This window comes from Oculina patagonica, chromosome 8, assembly GCF_052425735.1.
Source record: "Oculina patagonica isolate OP01 chromosome 8, crgOcupat, whole genome shotgun sequence".
NCBI classification, from domain to species: Eukaryota; Metazoa; Cnidaria; class Anthozoa; order Scleractinia; family Oculinidae; genus Oculina; species Oculina patagonica.
In genome coordinates, this window is record NC_135765.1 from 23,117,418 (window position 1) to 23,139,181 (window position 21,764).

The 21,764-nt window shown below is 39.6% G+C and overlaps 2 protein-coding genes across 3 annotated transcripts; one reads left to right on the forward strand and one right to left on the reverse strand.

Annotated features, from left to right (window-relative positions):
- Positions 1-713: 713 nt before the first annotated feature.
- Positions 714-2,861, reverse strand: LOC144662014 (gamma-secretase subunit PEN-2-like). The gene is made up of 3 exons (XM_078522745.1): positions 2,734-2,861; positions 2,326-2,437; positions 714-1,025 (listed from the first exon to the last, which is right to left on the reverse strand). The coding sequence occupies exons 1-3, from the start codon at positions 2,785-2,787 to the stop codon at positions 886-888; spliced, it is 306 nt and encodes a 101-aa protein (XP_078378871.1). The 5' UTR covers positions 2,788-2,861; the 3' UTR covers positions 714-885.
- Positions 2,862-2,924: 63 nt separating this feature from the next.
- On the forward strand, positions 2,925-18,750 carry LOC144662012 (nonsense-mediated mRNA decay factor SMG9-like). 2 transcript variants are annotated; one of them, XM_078522743.1, is made up of 17 exons: positions 2,925-3,006; positions 3,722-3,817; positions 4,932-4,972; positions 6,909-7,072; positions 7,545-7,678; positions 7,971-8,083; positions 8,515-8,551; positions 9,366-9,440; positions 9,736-9,831; positions 10,135-10,220; positions 11,354-11,419; positions 13,221-13,264; positions 15,801-15,908; positions 16,627-16,731; positions 17,225-17,304; positions 17,730-17,785; positions 18,274-18,750. In XM_078522743.1, exons 1-17 carry the CDS (start codon positions 2,926-2,928, stop codon positions 18,353-18,355), a joined length of 1,464 nt encoding a protein of 487 aa, XP_078378869.1. In that variant the 5' UTR covers position 2,925; the 3' UTR covers positions 18,356-18,750. The 2 variants fall into 2 exon arrangements, with proteins under 2 accessions (XP_078378869.1, XP_078378870.1); XM_078522744.1 differs by having other exon boundaries at positions 7,548-7,678.
- The last annotated feature ends 3,014 nt before the right edge of the window (positions 18,751-21,764 follow it).

Genomic DNA, 21,764 nt, shown 5'->3' on the forward strand with positions numbered 1-21,764 from the left:
GACTCTAACAGCTCTCACTTGCACGGCCAGAAAATCGGCCTAATTTTTTTCCACTTAATCACAAATTAAACATGTGCTCTATACTCACTTCCATTTTATAAAATAAAAAGTAGGGGTCACCGCGCGTTTTTAAAAGTTATACGAGTTCTTTTCAAGCTCTATCGAATCGTTTTTGGGTTCTGTTACATATTTCCTTTCCCCTCCCTAGCAAGTAAAATATTTGCATCTCGCGCGCGCACGCCATATGTAGTTAGCAGTTTGCGAGTTACCTTTGAGCGCTTAGCGATTTATTTTAACTGTTAATGTGAGCCATTTTAGAGGTCAATAATAACTAAAATGTTGCTTTTCCGCTGTACCTGGCTTACTGATATGTCCATAAACTGGATTTCGTCGCAGCAGAAATCTTTCTTGATTTTTAGTCGCGCGCTTGGTCGCGTAGTTGAATTTGTCATTTTGAGCGAGCAAATTAATCAAAAGCGTGCGCGTTCAGTGTGTTAGACACATTGCGTGATGCGCAGAACAAGTGCGCAGTAACAATAGGAGGCACCGTCCTTAAAATTTGCCATCTTTATTATTTACAACACACTTGATGATTTCGACATTGCTGATCCTAGCAGTATGCAGGATGCGTGTCACATATGAGCATCTAATACATAAGACTCTTTATGCTTGGGTTTGTCTAATGCAGGTACATATAAACAATTAAAAAACAATAAGTGTCTGTAACTTTTTAATAAAAAACTTCTACAACAAATATAGCAATATTTACAATGTTCATGTTACACAAATGTCCTGGACAAACTTGCAACAAGAAGATGAATTGTTCTAGCTTAGTTTCAGTGACAATGATTTATAAATTGTACTAATAAACATCATTGGTCTGTTTCATGGTTCCCCTAGGGGTATGACAAATGATATTCTGTCTCCAATTTCTCCCCAGCTTGCTCGATACTTCTGATAGATGAGAATCCATGCCGTCAAACCAGCAAACCATACTAAGAATCCTATGCCAGATTTGATAACATCTGTAAGAAAGAAATGAACAGTTACAAAATGACAGTCATAGGGCTTGAGATTAACTTGTTTGCTAGCTAACCTATTGGCTAGTGACAGCTTTGATTTCACTACTAAGCCAAAACCGATTTTCTACTAGCCAGAATTCTTAAGCTTACTTAGGTTTAATTTTGGCAGAGGCAGTTTCCTGTCTTAACTGGCTCTGTTATCGTTATCTCTAGGCTTATGCAGCTCACTGTCGTGGCTTGTCGCTCATTGTCGTGGCTTTGCCGTTCACATGTTGTGGCTTCGCCGCTCCTGTGTCACTCTCACACATGCCCCTAGTTGAGCCTGCTGAGGTTTTAATTGCTTCACTATGAAAGGCCTCTTGGACAGGGTTCATGACAAAGTGCGAGGCAGGGAGGCATGCGATCCATTCCAGTTAGCCTACGTAGCACTTCAGTTAGCCTAGGGTTAGCCTAAATAGCACTCTGGTTAGCCTACAGTTAGCTTACGTAGCATGCAGTTAGCCTTTTTATTTGGAGCAGGGATTTCTGCCTCGCATGCCTCGCTGTCTTGCCTCGCTACCTTGCCTTGCACGCCTCGCACATTGGGTGTAAGACTCCTTGGACAGCTTGTCTTAAGGCAGTTCACAAGCTACGATTTTGTTCCAAGCAAATTAACACGCTGTGACTCATCAGCCTGAATTTCCTTGCCTTATTTGAATGGCAAGCGGGGGGTAGGATGAAAATCAGCCCGAGCTTCAAAATCTGTGGCATTGCAACAGATCTTTTTTTTTAAAAAAAGCCAATTTTTAACTGCACAATCATTTTCTTATCAAATCTGAGTCAAATCGGGCCAACAAATTGTACCGTGTAAATTGGCCTTTAGAGTGGTGAGTACATCACTCTCTGTGAGGTACATGTATGTTGATCAAAACATTGCCTGTTGAAATGTAATGCACCTATCAATGGTTTGCCCCAGGATGGGGGGCAACCCCAGGGGAATTTGAAATTTTTTGGAAGCCAGAGTCGAATTCCCCACCCCTGGGCACCTAGCGAATGTCAAATTTCACATAACCCAGCAGACCAATTAGATGTCAAAATCCCTACCCTGGGAGGGCTTCACGATGATGCAACCCGTGGGTTGCCCCCCCCCCCCCATCCTGGGGCAAACCAGTGATACAGTGTAGGTGCATAAGAGTACCCTGGGTTTCAGAGGTTTTTTTTTTTTGTCGCCGAAGAAAAACCCCTCTAGCACCCAGGGTAGCATAAAAGCACCATTAATATAAATTTTTTACACTTGAGTTAAATGGATCTTATATGTACTTACATGATTTCAGTTTTGATTGTCCTGTGAAAGCCGGTCTGATAAACGCTTCTCTGAAGAACCACACTATATTAACAAACCAGAGAAATGGCAGCAAAGCAAAACCTCCTAAGAAATGTGTTGATGGGAATCAAGGAAAAAGAACAAAAAACAGCACACAGCAAAACGAACAAGTCATCCAAATCATGTCAGCTCAACATAAAATCAATTGCTTTCTTCCTCCGTTCTAGTTAAATCGCTACATATTTATAATTGCAATAAAACATAGAGAACTAAAAGCCATAGAATACAAAATCAACAACCACAAACACTACGACCGATGGCGTACACAAAATGCATCAAAAACAAGCAAATTAAAGAAGAAAATGCACATAATCTATATGTTATAATAAAAAGGAGTATGTGAATGGTATATTTCCTGCACAAGTTGACTTTCTCCTCGTCAGAAACCTTTCTCAAATCCATCACCAAGATTTCTTGTTCGATCGATACAACAAATTCCTCAGAGAAACTGACGTGATATCCTGCTGATCGTTCCCGTCATGCAGCTGGTGAAAGGTCATTTCGTTTCTCCTTACATGACGTCTTCATTCGAAATCCAAGATGGAGGATCAAGACAGAGGTTTTCGTCGTGGAAGAGGCGGTCGGAGAAGGGAAAGAGGCTTCCGGGAGCGGCCTGCAAGGGTAGGCAGTGTGACTCTGAATTGTTGACTACATAACAAGCTGGTGATTTGTATCTGTGTTGCTAGTGAATATTTGTTATCCGCCAAAATACGTGGCTTGTAGTATTTGAAAAACAAACTAGCTAGGTGACATTGCAAGACGATAAATCATTTAGCATCTTCACACACTACCTTGTTTTCCAAATTCTAGACCTTGATTAAAAAATTAAATAGACACTATAATAAATAAGATAAAATCCTTTACTTATTTTATATTTAACAACTATGAATCGCAATATCGTTTCAAAAACATTCACATTAAGGTGGCACCGGAGGCTTAAAATTCTGTTACATTTTCTAACCGTTAAACAGAAGAACTCTTTGTTCCCGCAGCTTATAGCTAGAAATTTGTTTTTTGTTAAAAGGGTGAACAATGCTATTCACCGAACAAGTTACCATGATAACCGCTGGGTGGTGAATTATCCGTAGTGGATAGCATTGTCCATCCTTTGACGAGGCTGCATTTCATGTAGGTCATGCTGAAGATTTCTGGCGTGGATTTAGGGCCTTGGCGTAGACATAAAAAGAAAACATTGGCGTATCTTTGGCCATTGGGATGTACACAGAATGCACCCTTGTCCTTTGAGCAGACCAATTTTTAATACCTAATTGTACCTTTTTGCTACACGTTATTGGCATGTTATGTGAGTTTAACCTCCATTTGTTAATTTCACCAGGGTAAAGGGGAAGGTCCACCCGGAGTCCACCCTGTGGCAGCAGCAGCATCACCTATGAAGACACCTATTATACTCACCAAGGCCTCTGCAGATAGGGTGAGAATCAGAAATTCATTTAAAGGACTGTAAGACAAATTAAGTGCTGTGGAATCTATCCGGTAGACTATAATTAATAAGTGATGTTTATAAAGTTACAAAAACCTAGGAAAACTCATTATGGTGCCAGGGGCGGATACAGGGGGGGGGGTGGATAGGGTGGATATCCACCCCCCATTTTTCAGTAAAAAAAATTCCAAATGTCACTTTATTTGAAATAGAAAATAAAGAAAAAAAGAAAAATTAGCTCTCGCTCATGTCTGGTTGTTGTTACGCCACGTTTCGACGTCTGCCGCCACTTTTCGCGCAAAAGTTCGCAAGGAAGCCATTTGACAACGCCTAGTGAGACGAAGTAAGATTCTTATTGGCTCGTTATTCCGAATTTTGCAGGGAAACGTTCACGCTTACCAACCCATGTGCTCAGTCGATGCTCAGGTTTGATCGTTCCCAGGGTCTTGTGGGTAATTTCACCACCCCTCAATAAATATGGTCTGCCATCCACCCCCCCCTCCCCCTTTTGAAATCCTGGATCTGCCCCTGGGTACCTGATATAGAAGTTTGAGTCGACATTAAATTTATGTTAAAAATTGTTACCAGACTGTCAATTTGCACGTTTGATACCTTGCAAATACACTGACACTTCCCAAGATACACAAAGTGACTGCATAACTGTCTGATATAATTTGCCCAAAATACAAAGCAGTATTATTGTATGAACGCAGCTGACATCGATCATATTGCTCAGGGTCACATTGCAGATGTTGTGGTTTAAATATTTCTTTCAAACCAGTTTGATTTTTATTTCCTTTTGTTTCAGATAATGAATATGAGAAATAATGAAAAATAAAAATCAAACTGGCTTGAAAATTTTTAAACCAAAGAAAAATTAAAACCACAACACATGTACATATATGTATAAATGTTTTTTTCAAATTTTATATAATAATACAATTATACATAAATTTGAAAAGGGGAGTTCCAAGGTTAGCGGTAATAGCCTTGAGCATTAATAAAACTCCCCTCAGGAATCACACAATAATATTGTTAGCTAATGATGTTATTCTAAATACCTCTGTTATGTTTATAATTTTATCTAATTCTGCTCCTTATTTAGGGACAAGAAACTCCAGTGAAGCAAATTCTAATAAAACCAAGGTAGAATTTCTTTTAACTAAAGATATTTGCTAGTGACTTATACTTAAACAGTATGATAAGCTATAACAGACAGTTTGAATTCATGGAACTAGTCACTGGGGCCAAAAGTGACTACATATACCTGCCAACTCTCACACCTTGGGCTTGAGTCTCCCGCCTGGGAGTTGAAAACTTAGATCTTATGCCAACTCATGCTTACAAACTTTTTTCTCATTGTTGAAAAATGTGAGTTATAATAACCATAACCGACACGCTTCCCCAAAAAATGTGAACTCAAACTAATGCGAGAAAGGAAAACTCCATGTAAAATGAGTAAATGACAATACTTTTCCTTTAAAATCTCAGAATTTAAACAAAGGCTTGTTTAGCAAACACATCCATGCACTGCCGGATCAGGATATGTTCAGAATTAACCCGGGGTATCCAATCGAACAAAATCGAACCAAAAATCAATCGAACCTGATCGAACACCGATCGTTCGATCGGGTTCGGTAATCGAACAAAATCGAACATCTATTTTGCTGTGAGTTCGATTTTCGAACCAATCGAACACAATCGAACACAATCGAACTCAATCGGGTTCGATTTTGTTCGGAATCTTTCTCTTGATATGTAAATCACGCAGGACTAATCAAAATCAACTTTTATTGAATGGAATAAATATAAAAACGTCCAAATATCGAACTGAATGTCAATGTGTAGTAAAATATATTTGGTAGAAGAGAACAAAACGGCGGTAAAATAACTGAAATGCACTATTGTTTACATTTCTATATTAGAAGGAAGGATATGGTTTCTGCCCTGCTTTTCACCGTTACACTCAAACAGAAGTTGCACCATTTCATTCACTGCAACACAGGCAGTTGTGTTCAATATGTGAAGAACACACATTTGGCAAAATTTCTCCCAACTTCGTGGCAGACTGGTGTGCCCGTGGCTATTGTGCAGACAATCGTCCTATCCCGAGGTATGGCGAATCGCCAAAAAAGGATTAGGGGAACGGTGCACCGTACAATATGTACGCAGTATAAACAAACAGGAGTTCGGTAATCGAACGTTCGATTGAGTTCGTTTGTTGGTTGTTCGGTAATCGAACGTTCGATTGTTCGCTGTTCGGTAATCGAACGTTCAATTGAGTTCGATTGACCAAATTTTATTGTGAGTTCGATTATGTTTGATTACCGAACTCAATCGAACGATTGGTGTTCGATTGAGTTCGATTACCAAACGTTTGATTGGATACCCCGGGAATTAACGTCTTCGGAAAACTTCGGGCATTGTCGTATCGTCTTTGGAAATCTGTGCACTCTTAGGATAAAAATCTCATGCCTTTGACCCAGAAAAAGTTGGCAGGTATATATACTAGATTTTTGGACAAAAATGTGAATAATTCAAATAAAAAGTGACTTGCCATTCATTGGGATTTGTCAAAGGAACTAGTCCAGGGATTTTTACCTTGTGTGTGCTGGGTTGACCTTTTGCTTGTTGGGCAAGAAAAAAGCTTGCAATGAAGAGGTTTAAAGATGAATTCCAGTCCGTACTGTACAATCTCGGCTGCAATGTTTATGTGAGCCTCACACGAAGGAATGTTTTACAAGCAAAGCTAAAAATTCCGCGACAAACTTACCTTTTTCTTCATTATTAACTCCAGATATCATTGCAGAACAAATAGTAACGAGTAGAAGAACCTTGACGCTATTTCAAACCGACGTTTCAGCTCATCGGGAATTCTTGAACTAAACAAACCGTAATGGCGGACTAAAAAACTTCATGTATGCTGTCACCGAAATGTGACACTTCAACAAATTCAAAACAAAAACGAAAACAAACCCCGAAATTTGCCAGTACCTGCATGACTATGTTTGACAATGTGTGTTATTCTTTGGAGAATAAAGTGTTCATCATCTTGGAAACTAAATAGTTCATATTTCCAAAGGGAACCATCACAAGAGGGTGTGGCCAGACAAAATGCACCCCTGCAAGCTGTAACACGTGGAAAAACAATTTTATCAGATCACACAGCAAGCCAGGGATCAGAGAGATCTGCAGGTGCTACGCCATCTCATGGCATGGGCGGGGCAACGGCAAGCACAGTCCCAGGTGAATGAAATCAAGTCTTCTAATTCTTGTTTTATTTAGCCTAGCTCAGTGTGGGGAAGGTCAACGAGAGGGATGAAAAGGGGTGCGCAACTCGCCGATCCATTGAATTTTTTGGCCAAATCAGACAATCCGCCACTATTTTCGTTCAGATCCGAATCTAAAATTATTGAGACAATGTTTAGTTTTAATTTAGTACTTTTGCTCATAAGGAATTTTCTATTGCTGAAATATAAAAATTGCTTTGAGTTCTATAAGAGCTTTAGAGAGATAAGTACTAAGATGTTCAAGTAGAGGGGTCATGGAAAATGTGCTGATTCAGCAAAATAGAAAATTATGTCGATTATAAGAACTTTATAATTTTCTATTTTGATGAATCAGTACATTTTTCTGTGTTATTTGTAAGCAACATCTTGTATTCTGGAGTCACTCAATATGGTATTTTATTTATTGAATGTTGCTGATTTTTGTTCAGCAGCAAGTGCAAATGTCGAAGGGCTAATGGCAAACATGGCCTCCCTTAAACTTGGTCTTCATAGCCGTGATGGAGCTCCACAAGTTGTTAAATTACTTGATGAAAATCTGCAATGGAATGACAGTGCATTGGAGGTAAAGGCCATGAGTTGCATTGACATTAAAATTTTTAGGCTGAGCAGACTCTTTTTTGGGGGACAATGACATGAGTGGCGAAGCCATAATCTTTGCTCGCCGAAACTGGTGACTTTGCACCTTGCATTTGTTGCCCCCTAAGAGAGAGCCTTCCTGCAGGCTTTAAAATTTTCAATTTCAATTAATTTTATGTGCTTTCTGGGTTTGTAGATGCCAGTTGCTGTGAATTTGTAATGCCATTACAAGTTCTACTTACTAGAAACTTTCTTGAACTCTTCATTTTGTCATTTAGATCCTTCTTGATCAAACAGACTTCCTGGTGGTAGGTGTCATTGGCCCACAAGGTGTTGGAAAATCAACTGTCCTCTCTGTTCTGGGGGGAGCCGGGCCATTTTCTGATTCAAGGTTTGTAGCTAATTAGCAAGCCACTAGTACATGGTCAGTATCTCTACCTCAAGCATGTTAAACAATCTGCTGTCAATTTTTGATTGACGAAAAAGCCAAATTGACATCTCTGCAACTAAAGATAGATAATAAACATCTTGTTGTTGTTGTTGTTGTTGTTGTTATGGCAAGGACACAACTCAAGGTTAATAATAATTTAGAACCCTTGCTCTGGAGAACAAAGCCTTTCAAGTCAGGCCATACTGTAGTATATGGCATGTTAAATTGACCAATCACAGCATGCATGCATGCTTTGTGAGAGATATGATTTATTTTAGTTTAAAATAAACTGGTGGATTTATCATAAACTTAATTGTAATATTTTATGAAACAGTGGAAACATGAAATCAACATTGTTTTGAGCTCACAGCGTATTTTTCTTGAACTTAAAGGACTCCCTTATTTCCTGTGCAGTCAAGACAAGTTCAGGTTAGTACATACACTACTCTTATTGTTTAGCCCCATTTAGATAGAATTAATAAAGTTTGGTGACATCTAGCCTGTCTTGGCATCTTATCATTTTAAGAGACATCCTTGAATCTTGGAAGTTTAATTTTATTGGTTGATAATGAACTGAATTTTAAGTAGGTTTAACCAAAAGGGATTACCTTTAGTTATAATTACAACATATTTTGAAGGCATATAAGTTTTGAATATTTCACAATTTTTAAAAAATCCCAAAAATTTGATGTATCAAAAAAGCAAGGGGCTAATGTTTGATAAAAGGAAATGTTAGACAAGAGAGAAGTAGTTTTTTTTATGCACATACCTAGTTACCTAACCGCCGCCTGGTTAGCTCAGTTGGTAGAGCGCCGGACTGCTGTGCGGGAGGTCGTGGGTTCGAACCCCAGACTGGACCAACACTCAGGGTCTTAAAATAACTGAGGAGAATGTGCTGCCTTTGTAATTACATCTGCAAATGGTTAGACATTCTAGTCTTCTCGTAAAAGGACGATAAACCGTAGGTCCCGTCTCCTGTATCTTCAGTCTTCTAACAGGGGACGTAAAAGAACCCACACACTATTCGCAAAGAGTAGGGCACGAAGCTCCCGGTGTTGTGGTCTGGCCTTAAATCATTATCATCATTATCATTATCTTTTCTAACTGAGTAATAAAAAAACATCAAAGAGTAAAAAGTAATTGATTGACTGACTGACTGACTGTCTCACTGACTGACTGACTGACTGACTGACTGACTGACTGATTGATTGATTGTTGATTGATTGCTGTGTGTGATGTTTAGGAAGATGGAATAAATCAGACATCTGGTATTGACATGACCGTAACACAAGAAAGAGTGATTCTTTTAGATACCCAGGTAATACTAAGTTAAACCTTATAGTTAGCCAATCTAAACAGCTCAACGCTAACATGTAAGAAAACGGTGTTATATCAAGACTGTTACCTTAAATTCAAATAATGGTGAGAGGCATGGGGGCCTAATGGTTAGCTTGCAGGACTCTGGATCAAGTGATCAAACCACCTACTGTAGGCTTGAAGCCTTTTTTCTGTTACTTAGGGCTGTCTTTTCAGCTTGAAAACAAACTGACATATGACTGTAATGGACTTGTTTATTTTACTTTATGGTTTTGTTATCTTTTGCCACTATTTAGCCTCTGCTAAGTGCAGCATTGTTAGACCGCTTAATTCATCATGATCGCAACATTCCTCCTGAATACACCTCTCCAGAAAACTACAATGAAATCCAGGTAAATATATTTTAGTGCTTTAGGTAATTTAGCTAGTACTTGATACTACTTTTACAAGTCTGTAACTCAAATCCCCTACATGCAAACCTCATTATCAACATGTATCAACATAAGTTGATACTTGTGGTTGATACACTCCCAACCCTCCCCCCTCCCCCAAAATTCCAGTTTAATTTCAAACTTTCTTTAAAAAAGCTAATTCTCTCAATCCTGGGAATTTTCAATGACCTTCCTGTGGGGTAGGGGTGTTTCTTGTAACTGCAGTGAGCAGAGCACAATCTCATATTCACTATCTTTTTCCAGTCATTGCAGATTGTCACCTTCCTGTTAACAGTCTGTCATGTTATTTTGGTTGTGCAGGATTGGTTTACTGACCTCAACATAATAAGGTACTGTGCTTTGTAGTGTGTACTGAAAACCTTTGAAATCTTCTGATGGCCTAATGCAGCCAGGGATGTCGCTAAGGGCCGGCTGCTGGCTATTTTAACCGGCTGAAATAGAACTTAAATCTGGCTGAAATTTCACATGAAAACAAGGACTTAGGTGAAAACAAAGACTTAGAGCTGCTAAGGCCAGAAAAGCCTGCTGGGTTTGTTGATGAGCCGGCTTAGTGTTTTCTTAGCTACATCCCTGCTAATGAATGCATTAAAGTTGCAGTTCCAAACTTGTAGACAGTCTTCTTGGGCAATACAGTTACTTTATTCTTGCATCAGCCAGTCTAGCCAGTAGTATTTTAGAGTAGATGAGGACGAATAGTCAACTGTGGCCATTGGATTAATGTTGGAGAGAGGGGGGAAGGGACATGATATACAATGGGGGTTGGGGTGGGTAGCTGTACTCCTGTTTGTTTTATGCCATATAAACCAGAATTAGTACCTTATTACTAATTTCGCGAGTAATAATTTTCGCGATTTCAAAATAATCGCGAAATTAAACGCGCGCGAAAAAACATTGCGCTAAATTTAAACACGCGAAACTTAAACACGACTGATCGAAATTTGAACACGACTGATCGATAAAACACTGACAAAATCGCAAAATTTAATACACTTTTTCTCTATTTTTTCTTACAATCGCGAAATTCGGCTCCCGAATTTTCGCGAAATTAGGTACACGTGAAAATTAGTAAGAATAAGGTATCGAAAAACATTATTTAAGGTGGCTCTATCAAATTTTTGGGTGATGATATCTTTCATCAAAAGGAGTTAAGACAGCAGCTTCACGATGTGTACACTCATTTAACATGACATGAAATTACTTGCAATTGTGAATAATTTTGGGTCTTGGACTTGATATGTGACTTTTCATGTATGGTTACTCACTCGTTGCTCAAAGTTAAAAGGTATATTGTAATTAAAAATCTGATCGAGCCACCTTAATGAGAAAGATATAAGACAAGGAGAAAAATCCAAGTCCGCAACAGGGACTTGCCATAAGTCAAAGAAATGACCTTCCTTACACCGTTTGGAAGTGGTATATATTTCGTTTTGGGTTTATTTCATTATCAGTAATGTTCTTGCAGACTTCTTAAAACAGCTGAGATGTTGAAGCCATCATCCGCAAGTCATACTACACATGAATCCTCTGGGTAAGTTTAGTTAATGGTTTGGTTTCATTACAAGAAAATTGTGCAAGAAATTGTCTGTGCACGAAAGTTTAGTTCGTGACTTAGGAATTTTTCCAAACCAAGTCTCTCAATTTTTATTAACAATTTCAATATTAGATCACTGAAACTGTTAACAAACGTCTTTGGCTACAGATGGCTATTGGAAATGGCTTCGAACTTAAAAAATTGAGACTAAACATTTCAAGTTGTTTCCGCAAGTCTTCAAAAAATCGCATTTTATAGCTTGGATCGATTTCTCTCCGCAAATTAAGGTTATATCTTCCTTTAGATGTTCAAAGATAATAAGGATGTAGTCACGTGTGATGGAGATCGCAACATTTCGACTGCAGACTGCTAGTCCTCATCAGGCGATAAGGTCGACTGGTTGTGCGTTAGCTTATAAAGCACACGGCTGCGCTGTGATTGGTTGGTTTTCAACAGCCCTGATTGGTGCATTTCGATCCTCAGTGTTCTGCATGCTGGGGTGTTTACCATTTACAAAAAATTTCCGGAAATTCCGGGCGGAATGTAAATGGAACACGACTTTTCGGTTCGTTCCACTGGAAAATTCCCGAAAAAAACGGACAACCTGAAAAGGTAGTCCCGTTTTCCCGGTGGAAACTTCCCAATGGAAATTCGTGTTCCATTTACAGATTTCTCGTCTTTCTCACCAGTCCCAAGCCTTTTTCACAGCCGGGTCTCACGGCTCCTCAACTAAAATGGCGGGTCAGTCTTATGTATAAATAAAGTTCTTCATGGTTGAGTTTTCAGGGTTTAAACGATTGCTCTACTCAAGTATTTGCATCAGTTCTGCAAAATATACTGCATCACGATAAATGGTAGGTAAAATTTGTGCCTGAAGCCAAGCTTTCTTTGGGCAAAGCAAGTATATTAAATTCATCGATCGAATATGCTGACAAAAAACATTCAAAATAGCGTTACTATTGTGGCACAGGTAGCGTCTCATGAAAGTTGCAGCCGCTGCAAGGATACTTTTCCCCATAATCTTTTGAATTTATCAGATTTTCCTTGTCAACTACGAACTTTATGATTTCATTCATCACGGCATTTGAGTATGCGGACGATTCGAGGGAGCAACAGAAACTGAACAGAGAGGAGCCTGTGAACGAATGAGACCCGTCTAAATGAAACGCACTCTTCCCAACGGAAATTCTCAACGGAAACTTTCCGAAATTTTTTTGTAAATGGTAAACACCCCTGGTGTACTGTTTCTCCCTCGACGGTCCGCAGTCGTACAGTTCTCCTGTTGTTGTGTTTTTTGATCGTGGGCATCCATGCTTCAGGAATTTCAATTCCACTGTCCCTGTTGATATTATTAGGGTGAAGTCTTATGTGAATCGCCTCTTTGACCCGGCGTGTGTACCAGTGCGAGTCACGATCAATAAACTTTACCTCATTCCAAAGCGGGTAGTGTCTGGTGTTGTTGGTATGCTCTGCAACGGCGGAAGTCTGGGTGCGTGCGAGTCGGATGTCCCGGTCATGTTCTTTGATTCTGTCTTGCATAGGTCTTCCAGTCTCGCCGATGTAAACTTTGCCACATTCACAGGGAATCCTGTAAACAACGCCATCTTGCTTAGTCGAATCAACAGCGTCTTTCGGCCGTACTAGTTGTGATCGTAGTGTAGTTTCATGGGTTAAATTGCATACCACTAGTTTCAGAAAAGTTTAGACCAAAAATCCGTGAAATTTCCGCGACTTAGCTCCTTTAACAGTATGTGGTTTGTAACAAGTTCTTTACATTTTTCTCTCATTTGTTAAACAGTTTAGGATCCCCAGAAGAATCTGACGAGCATTACCCTAACATAGGTAAGACGAAAGTTTTTCTTGTAGACTTTTTCTATCTGGACTTTTTTTTTCTGAATTTTTCTATCTTCCCTTCCCAAGAAGGTTGCACGGATATATTCCTTGTTACGTAGGTAACGGCTGTTTCTAAGTTTCAGCTTTTAAGGATGTTTTTCATGGACATTACATGGCAATTACATTGCTTTGGTCTGTATTAGGGCATCCAAATTTTTTAAAGACTCCACCTTTCGGCAAGGTTGGGAGGCTCCGTGGCCCAATGTTAGCACGCTGTACCATAAATGGTCTAATAAACGCCCGGGGCGTCTATTACATTTTTGGGGTTCTAGGCTAGGGGAGGCGTTAAATAGATATGAGGGGTTTATTAGAGAGAGGCGTATATTTCAATTTAACAGTAACAACGTTAACAAAACAAATAGGATGAGTAGTTTTCTAGTGGAGTTAGATACATAACAGAGCTGGTGAGTAGGAGACTAATCTAATCAGCACTAATGCAAAACCTAGAGATGTTGTTTATAGTTCGATATCGACGCTTTTATCGTCATCAGGGTCAACCATGTTGGCCTCTTCGATGTCCCAGTCAAGCCAAAAAGTAACTTTATTGCGTGATTTTACTCTATGGAGCATTTCCTTGGTTTTTGAGATGATTCTTGGAGGGGGCGTCTATTAGAGACAGGGCGTTTATTAGAAAGGGGCGTCTAATACAATTTGCACTTCAGGGGAGGCGTTTATTAGATACGAGGCGTTTATTTGAGAGTGGGCGTTTATTAGATCATTTACGGTACTCTGGATCGAGCGGTCTGGGCTCGAGCCCTGGCCGGGGCACGCGTTGTGTTCTTGGGCAAGACACTTTACATTCATAGTGCCTCTCTTTACCAAGGTGTGTAAATGTACCTATAAATGGATACCGTTGAAATTGATGCTGGGGGATAACCCTCCCATGCATCCGTAACCTGCGAACGTCTGCGTTCGCAGGCTAATGCATCCGGGGAGGGACCAGAAATACTGCAAGTCGATTCATGCTTCCGAAACCGGGATAAGCTCCGGCTCGAACGCAGACGTTACCTTCACTCTTCAAGTTGTTATTTTTGTTTGAACTGTTATCGTTAAATCCAGACAACGCAAATAGTAAACTCAAATAGTAGATGGCCTTCTACAACAACAACACTAATAATGTCCGATGTTTCGATACTGCTAAAAACTGCATCAAGGCAAAAATGACAGTTTAGTTGTGGTGTAATGTATCAGTCAATGCCAAGCGAGACCACCCCCCCCCCCCCCCGGGCATCTGACCGCTACTGAGGCTCAAGTAGTGGGAAAATTGATCTAACAGAAGCCCGGATGGTCGCGCATTTGACCATCTACAAAATGTGTTATAAACTACAAAACGCTAGCAAGCACAAGCGCGTGAAGTTAGCAGGGGCGGATCCAGGGGGGGTGGATTGGGTGGCTAGCCACCCCCCTTGATCCACCAGAAAAATGAAACTAAACTTTTAAAATAGAAAATAAGGACAATGTTCATCCACCTTTCATAGTCAGGCGGCCGTTCAAAGTTAAGGACGGCCATTTTTCCAAAATAGGAGATTTTCGACAGCCTGTTTAACGAACTTCTGGCTTAATGTAACAAAACATGTGTGTATAATTTTAAAAGGTAGATTCTTTTTAGCTTTCAAGAGTTGTTTTAGCCTTGCTGGAATGATTTTCTTCTTCATTTACATCCTTTTTTAAGCGAGTGTTCTTACCGTTTTTTCGCATCGACGCGATTTCACAAGCAAGCAAAGTCACCAAAGTTGTCCCCAGGCCACTTTGCCAAGGGCTCAAAATTACCACGCACGTGGGTGAGCAAAACAACGCAAATCTGTTCTTTCCTGTAAGTTCGTGGCCTGTCAAATTTTAAATTTCAATCACTTTTCATTTCTCTGTAAGAATTAGACTTTTTCTTCGAAATATAACTCAAGGTATATAAGTTGAGGAAAGAATATTAATTTTTGTCAAATTATCAAGGAAGAACAGTGGTTTAATAACTTAATTGATAGCTATATAACGCTGCTCAGAATCGCGGAAATTACGTCTAAGAGGCTTCAACCTTTTAAAGTTTTCTGAGGGGGGCATGCCCCCAGACCCCCCTAGGGGGATAAGGCCTATGGCTCCATGAAATATGGGCCTCAGACCCAAAATAATTTGCACTCCCACTTTCAAAAACCTGGCTTAAAGCCTGAAACCCCCCCCCCCCCCCATAAAAAAAACTGAGGCTTGAACAATATAGTAAACAAAAATATTGGCAAACAGCCACCCCCCTTTGAAAAATCCTGGATCCGCCCATGAGTTAGTATCTTGTTACGTTAATGTAAAGTAGTTTCAACGTACCTTTTCCTATTAAAATTTGCTGATTAATAGGAAACGAGTGTTAACGAGATGATCTCTCTTGGAATTGACTGATACATAAATATAAATGAAAAGTCGGACATCATCTGTGTTAAAACTTGTACTGTGGTTTTATATCCACACGCTTTATAACCAGTTTTGAACTTGTTCTCTGCAGTTTTTGTCTACAACAAAGCCACAAGGGAGGATTTTCAGCCTGACAACCTGAGCTCTATGCATTGTGTAACCAGCAGCTTATTACAGCATTCCAGATTGAAGCTACAGAGTAAGTCTTCCGACAGGAACAGAAAAAAATGTTCACTTATGGGAGATTTCCACTTATGAGAAATTAAGAAAACTATGTAATATTTGTGTGTGGCTAGGGTCACCACTGAGGTCCACTTAGGAGAGGTGCCCGCTTGTGTGGGAGGCAAAAATGTACTGACTTCCCCTGAGTCCACTTAACTTTTATCTGTGGGGCCATATCTGAGTCCGCTTAGAGGAGGTGTCCGCACATGGGAGGTTGAAAATGTACTGTTTATGTGCTGGACTACACCTGAGCCCACTTAGGAAAGGTTTGCGCACATGGGAGGAAAAAGATACTGTTTATTTGTGGGGCCACAAATGAGTCCGCTTAGAGGAGGTCTTCGCACATGGGAGGTCAAAACCATAGAGTTATGGACTGCCACTTAAGACTTAGAATAGAGTGGTGCGCCTTTTTTTATTAACCTGCGATCAAGCGTTTTTCTTTTTATCGCGTCGGGGGAAAAAACTCGTTATCGCAGGTTATTCTTTTAGCTGGTCATGTAACTTTAGAGAAAAGTGAAAAGCGAAACCTGACTGCCGCATTTGCCTCATAGAGTTATGTACAGTAGAATCCCGATTTCTTGAACCCTCGGTTTCTCGAACCAATTTTCGTTTCCCCTGGTGTTCGTGAAATCAGGACTCTCTTAGCTTCTACTGTACTATTCAAATTCAAATGCCTATTGTTCCTGCTCTTTCAGGTGGCATCTCACTGTTGAGTTCCAGTTTAATGCCTTACAGAACTCTTCTGACATCTTGTGACGATATGAATATCTACGTGGTACCACTCTATCGTCCACACGGAGGTAAAAGCTAAAAACAACTTGCTGGCACTTTTGTTACAGAAAAACGCGCCAACAATGCGATGAACCAATCAGAATTTAAAACCAAGTTTGTACATGCGTAACCCGTGCCAAGAACGAGTAAAACATGCAGCCTGATCAAACCTGACTTGGTCTTGGTATCTCGGAATTTTTACTTAGAAACTTAAAAACCTTAAAACCTCTTAGGGAATCCCGTATTTTTAATATTATGCACCCACTCCACTCTAGCATTTCTTGCGTCTCAGCAAAAATCCATTGCTGTTCAGAGTTTCAAAATGATACGCCGCAATAAAGAGCTAGCCTGAAATACCCTCCTTCAAATTGCACAATTTAAAATTTGTTTTTAACTACAGTGGTTTAAATAAAATTCACATCGTAAACAGTAAAACTTAGTGAAACGAGATTTAAATTTGCCGTTCCGGTATTCGTGAGAAAATCGTCCAAATGAGTTTTTTTCTTTTCTTTTTTTTCAAAGGGAATGGAGTATGCACTAAGTCGCCCACATATGAAGGAAATCCAAACTTTGATGTGGTGTTACAAAGTCTTAGAAATCAGGTCACTTTTTTATTCTTGTATCTACGTAGAGTTAATTTAAGGGCTGCAACGCTACACTAATGGATTGGAAGACTGCTTGATCTAAAAACTGTCGAATCTGAAACAAATCTGGCATTAATATTCTTTAATCAGTGGCAAGTGACTACATTGCCTTCATTTATGCCATCACGCAATCTTTCGTCACGGAAGATTGCTGGATTCAAAGGTGGCCGTGACAGTCACGGTCATCGAAAGTTGTTTCTAAATACTAGGTGTAAAAGTAGGAGGAAAGACGAGAATTTTCTGTTTAATAAGCGAGTCAGATTCAAGCTTTTACTTCCAGTAGTAATCGTAGTATTTTTTTGTATCATTTAGTAGCTAACCGAAAAACATTTGCTCGGCACTTTTGTTGTTCTCTCTCTAATAAACGCTTGTTTTATTTGCAGATCTTTTCTGTTCACCGGCATCTCCTTACTCATCACTCACTGACAGAAAGAAACTGGTAAGTTTGTTACGTCATGTTATTTTATACGATTGTCACGCAAGGCATCGTTATTGAAGTCAGTTCTGTCACGCTACGTTATGCTATATTAGACGCTTCTGTCACGCTGGTTCTATCTATTTAGGTGATTTTATTCATGCATGGTGCTTCAGGCCAGGTCACACCATTATAATAGGCAATTCTGTCAGCTTGGTCGCGCTACATTAGCTGATTTCGTCACGCACGCAAGTTACCCCGTGTTTTGCAATTCTCAGGTGAATCTGTCACGCTATGTCACACTTCTTTTATTGATTTTGTCACCCTATAGCTCACTCTGTCATGCTAAACCATGTTTATCATCGAAAAAAATCGCGTCTTCGATTCGATTTGGCAGTTTGTGGTGTGATAAGTTAGAAAATTGACTGACAGAAAAGGTATGCGGCCGTTGTGAAAAGAGAAATCCCTTTCTCGTAGACCTTGTTCAGCGATTTTCTTTTTTCATTCTTTAGGTTCCATTTTGCGGCTCGTTCGTGGGAAACAGTGAGGAAATCAAGCTTGATCTCCGAGTATAACAGACTTCTTTGCACTTGACATAAACAAAAAACTAAACAGGAATTGGCTGAAAGTGAAACGTGCCTCCTATAGAAAGAAATATATTGGAAATTTTAGAAATAACGCCTGTTAAGTTAAAAGACCAATTTTTATGAGATTTTACTTAACCAGTTATCCGAAAGAAGCCTGAAAGGAATACTATGGAAATAACACTTCCAAAGGCCCTCATTACACCTCGGCAAGCAATTACGAAGCCAAACCGAAGCCCGATATATAAGTGAGACCAAACCTTGCTCGGAGAGGCAGTCAACAGTTTATCTTGCGAGAAATGGTCTTTCCCATAGAAAGGTAATGCAACAGCGTAAATAACTCTCGTTTTCCGAAAAGAAACTTAAAAAAATATAAGGAAATAAAATTTATTTATTAATCTTGAAGCGTTGAGAATTTGTCTTAAGTTATTTGTTAATACAGGTTTGCACACAAGGCGTAACCCGTGTAGCTGGCGGTTTCACTAGAGGGAAGGCAAAATACCTGAGCACGATTGTATCGCTTATTTATCGTTAAATCTCTATTAAATATCCCCCCCCCCTTACAATATCTCTCTTTAAGCCCCTCTTTATGATAGCCTCCTCCCCTCCGTCTAGCAGATCATTTTTTAATGTGCCCACTTTTCAAGATGGTCGTTCATGACAATTTGTGAACAAGAAAACAAAGTAACTTTACTTTTATCCACCAGTGTACATTTTATAGTTACACTATTGTGTGAAAATGTTTACCTGTTTCTGTTGTATAAGATAAACAAAGCCACCCTTCCCTCTCTAAAAAGTCCCCCTCTACAAAGACCCGGGGGTGTGGCTTACAGTGCGGCTACTGTTACCGGGGTCACCCAGACAAAGTTAGCCAAGTAGAAAGAAGAACGAGAACATGCATTCCAACATTTTTAATCCAGCCAATGAAATGTCGAGTATTAGGCAATGAAACTTCAACTTGTTCAATCGTGAAGTTTATGTGAATACAGCGTAAGCTATCGTTGACTTTTCAATTTAAAATTTGAGTAGTTTTTCATTGCTACATAGATGACTGTGTCATGCTAGTGAGCTAGAACTGATTTTAAACTGTATGAAAGCAGTGAATACCACGGCCGTATGTTTGCGTGGCGGAATTGAATTCAATTCGCCTGCCGGCGGTTTCATCTTCAGAGAGTTGTATTTTACTTGACTGTTTGGAATTGTCGGGAAAATAATAACACGACTGACAAACTGGAATATCGGTTATTTTTTCAGCAATGGTTTACATACAAGTGAGATCATGCTATCTTTTTTCTGAAATAAATTCCTTCACTTGTTTGGTTGTTGAGGAAACCATTGAAGTGCTCTAGACAGCCCGCGGTTAGTTTGAGAATTCAAATACGCCATGCACTTTGCTTTCAAAACAATTTTAAATTAGTCTTTTACAACACAATGTACCGGTAATTACTTTTTTGTCAGCTTAATCGCACTGCCAGTACCCAGCGCGTAAACCTCAGATATTCATAATACTGTGGAAATCAAAGATCCGACAGCGAACAAGCCGCGTTTTCTTTGTTTTATACAAATCCGGCACGCACTTTCATGTCTGGAGACATACGGTACGGTCGTCGCTTCCCCTAATTTTACACATTTTGAAGTTGATCTCCTTCATAAACATCGCTGATATTTCCCTTCCAGATTGTACAGTCAAAACTAGTCAAGTTAAAAAGGGATGGAATCGAAGTTATCTGTTTTCGTGGCGAACAAACAAGTTGAAATTTCATTGTTCTGTACTCGACATTTCATTGGCTGAAATAAAAAATGTTGGAATTCATTGTTACCGTTCTGCTTCGTGATTGGTTAGCTTTGTCTGGGTGACCCCGGTAACAGTAGCCGCACTGTAACAGTTGAGAGCCAAAAGTAATCAAAAGTTACTTTGGTTAACGCTCTGAAAGTTTGCGCCACCAACTCAGCCAATCACATACAAACCCTAAAACGCGCTTGGCGCCGGTCAAGTGTTTTCAGTAATTTCATATTGCTTCATTGTTTTGTTATTGTGTGTTGCAATTGTCTTTTGTCATTGCTTTCGTTTTCGTATTTACGACACTCACTTAAAGTCCGCTGCAAGAAATGCTCCAATCAGGCGCGAGTATTTGTCCACGAGCTCTGAGATCTCTCTCCACTAAAGCCTGGTTTTCACTAGCGACGCAAGCACAAGCTTGTGCTTGACACAAGTTCAAGCATAAGCATCAAAATTCAATGTGTTTGTGCTTTTGCTTCAGTGCGTCTAAGCCGTATTCACGGTAAAATAATAGCTGTTATCCTTGCGCTTGTGATTGTGCTTGCGTCGCTCGCTAGTGAAAACCAGGCTTAACAATGAATAATTGCAATTAGATTGGGAGTGAGGAGAAGGGGTGGTGTAAGAAGGAAAGAAAAAAAGAGAGGACAGAAAAAAAATTTGCCCGACAAGATATGATTAGTGGGACTCCGTTGATGCCACTTTTCAAAAGTTAGATATTGATTCTCGGCACTTAAAATTTCAACCTTTTTTAGTTTTTTTTTTTTAAATATTAAAGCTTTAGTCTCTGGTCAAATTTGCAAGGTGAAATGTCAAGTAAGTCTGAATGAAAACCTACGCGTGAATAAATGGAAGCTACTGAGCATTACTGTCTTGGAGTCGCTTGTTTTGCGATAATTTCAGTGATCAAGATGAGGCAAGCAGTAAACCAGTCTCGTCTGAGAAAAACAGACATAGTTGCCTTGAGTTAAAAGCTAATTGATTCTACTTTTACGGCCTTGTAATAATGTTTTTTTTTAAGCTAATAATGTAATATGTAAACAAACAAATATCCTGTCTGTTAAATAAACGCTGTGAAAATTTACATGGTTAGTTGCTCTCAGCTTTTTCATCCATCCTTTCTCTTTTTGACTTCTTTTTTATTTTTCCAGTTTTTAAAAGCAACAATTGTTCAATGTGTTTTAATTTTACTTTCTATGGGCGTTCTGGTTTGATTTTGTGCCAATTTCCTCTATTTTCCTCGGAAAAAAGGAAGAGAGGCCCTGGGAACGAGGTTGGTGAAATCCAAGATGGTGGCTCTAATGACGTCACATTACATCATATGACATCACAGGCAACAGCCATTATGGCAACTTGTAGAGTGCTGATGTTTTTTGGCCACGACATCACAAATCATACGGTTCAGTGTCTATGGGGGGGGGGGGGGGGGATCTATCACATTACATGTCTTAAAACCTGCTATTCCTGTTCGTGTCCAGATTTTTTTGTACCCTTTCATATCTCCCTACATTTCTTCATGTCGTTACGCGTATTGTTTTACATTCCCCACCCTCTTTTTACTATTATTTTTATATTCGTTGTGATCGGCCAAAATTTTGAATATTAAGTGCACGCCAAGGTAACCCCCTTTACTACTGATGTA

Excerpts from the sequence above, each read along its gene's own strand:
- LOC144662014 (XM_078522745.1), bottom strand. The coding sequence starts at position 2,787 with ATGGATTTGAGAAAGGTTTCTGACGAGGAGAAAGTCAACTTGTGCAGG. Across the intron at positions 2,438-2,733 it reads TCAACTTGTGCAGGAAATAT|TTCTTAGGAGGTTTTGCTTT; the intron begins ACCATTCACATA and ends CCATCAACACAT. Across the intron at positions 1,026-2,325 it reads ACAATCAAAACTGAAATCAT|ATGTTATCAAATCTGGCATA; the intron begins GTAAGTACATAT and ends TCTTTCTTACAG.
- LOC144662012 (XM_078522743.1), top strand. The coding sequence starts at position 2,926 with ATGGAGGATCAAGACAGAGGTTTTCGTCGTGGAAGAGGCGGTCGGAGA. Across the intron at positions 11,420-13,220 it reads ACTACACATGAATCCTCTGG|TTTAGGATCCCCAGAAGAAT; the intron begins GTAAGTTTAGTT and ends TTTGTTAAACAG. Across the intron at positions 17,305-17,729 it reads TACAAAGTCTTAGAAATCAG|ATCTTTTCTGTTCACCGGCA; the intron begins GTCACTTTTTTA and ends TTTTATTTGCAG.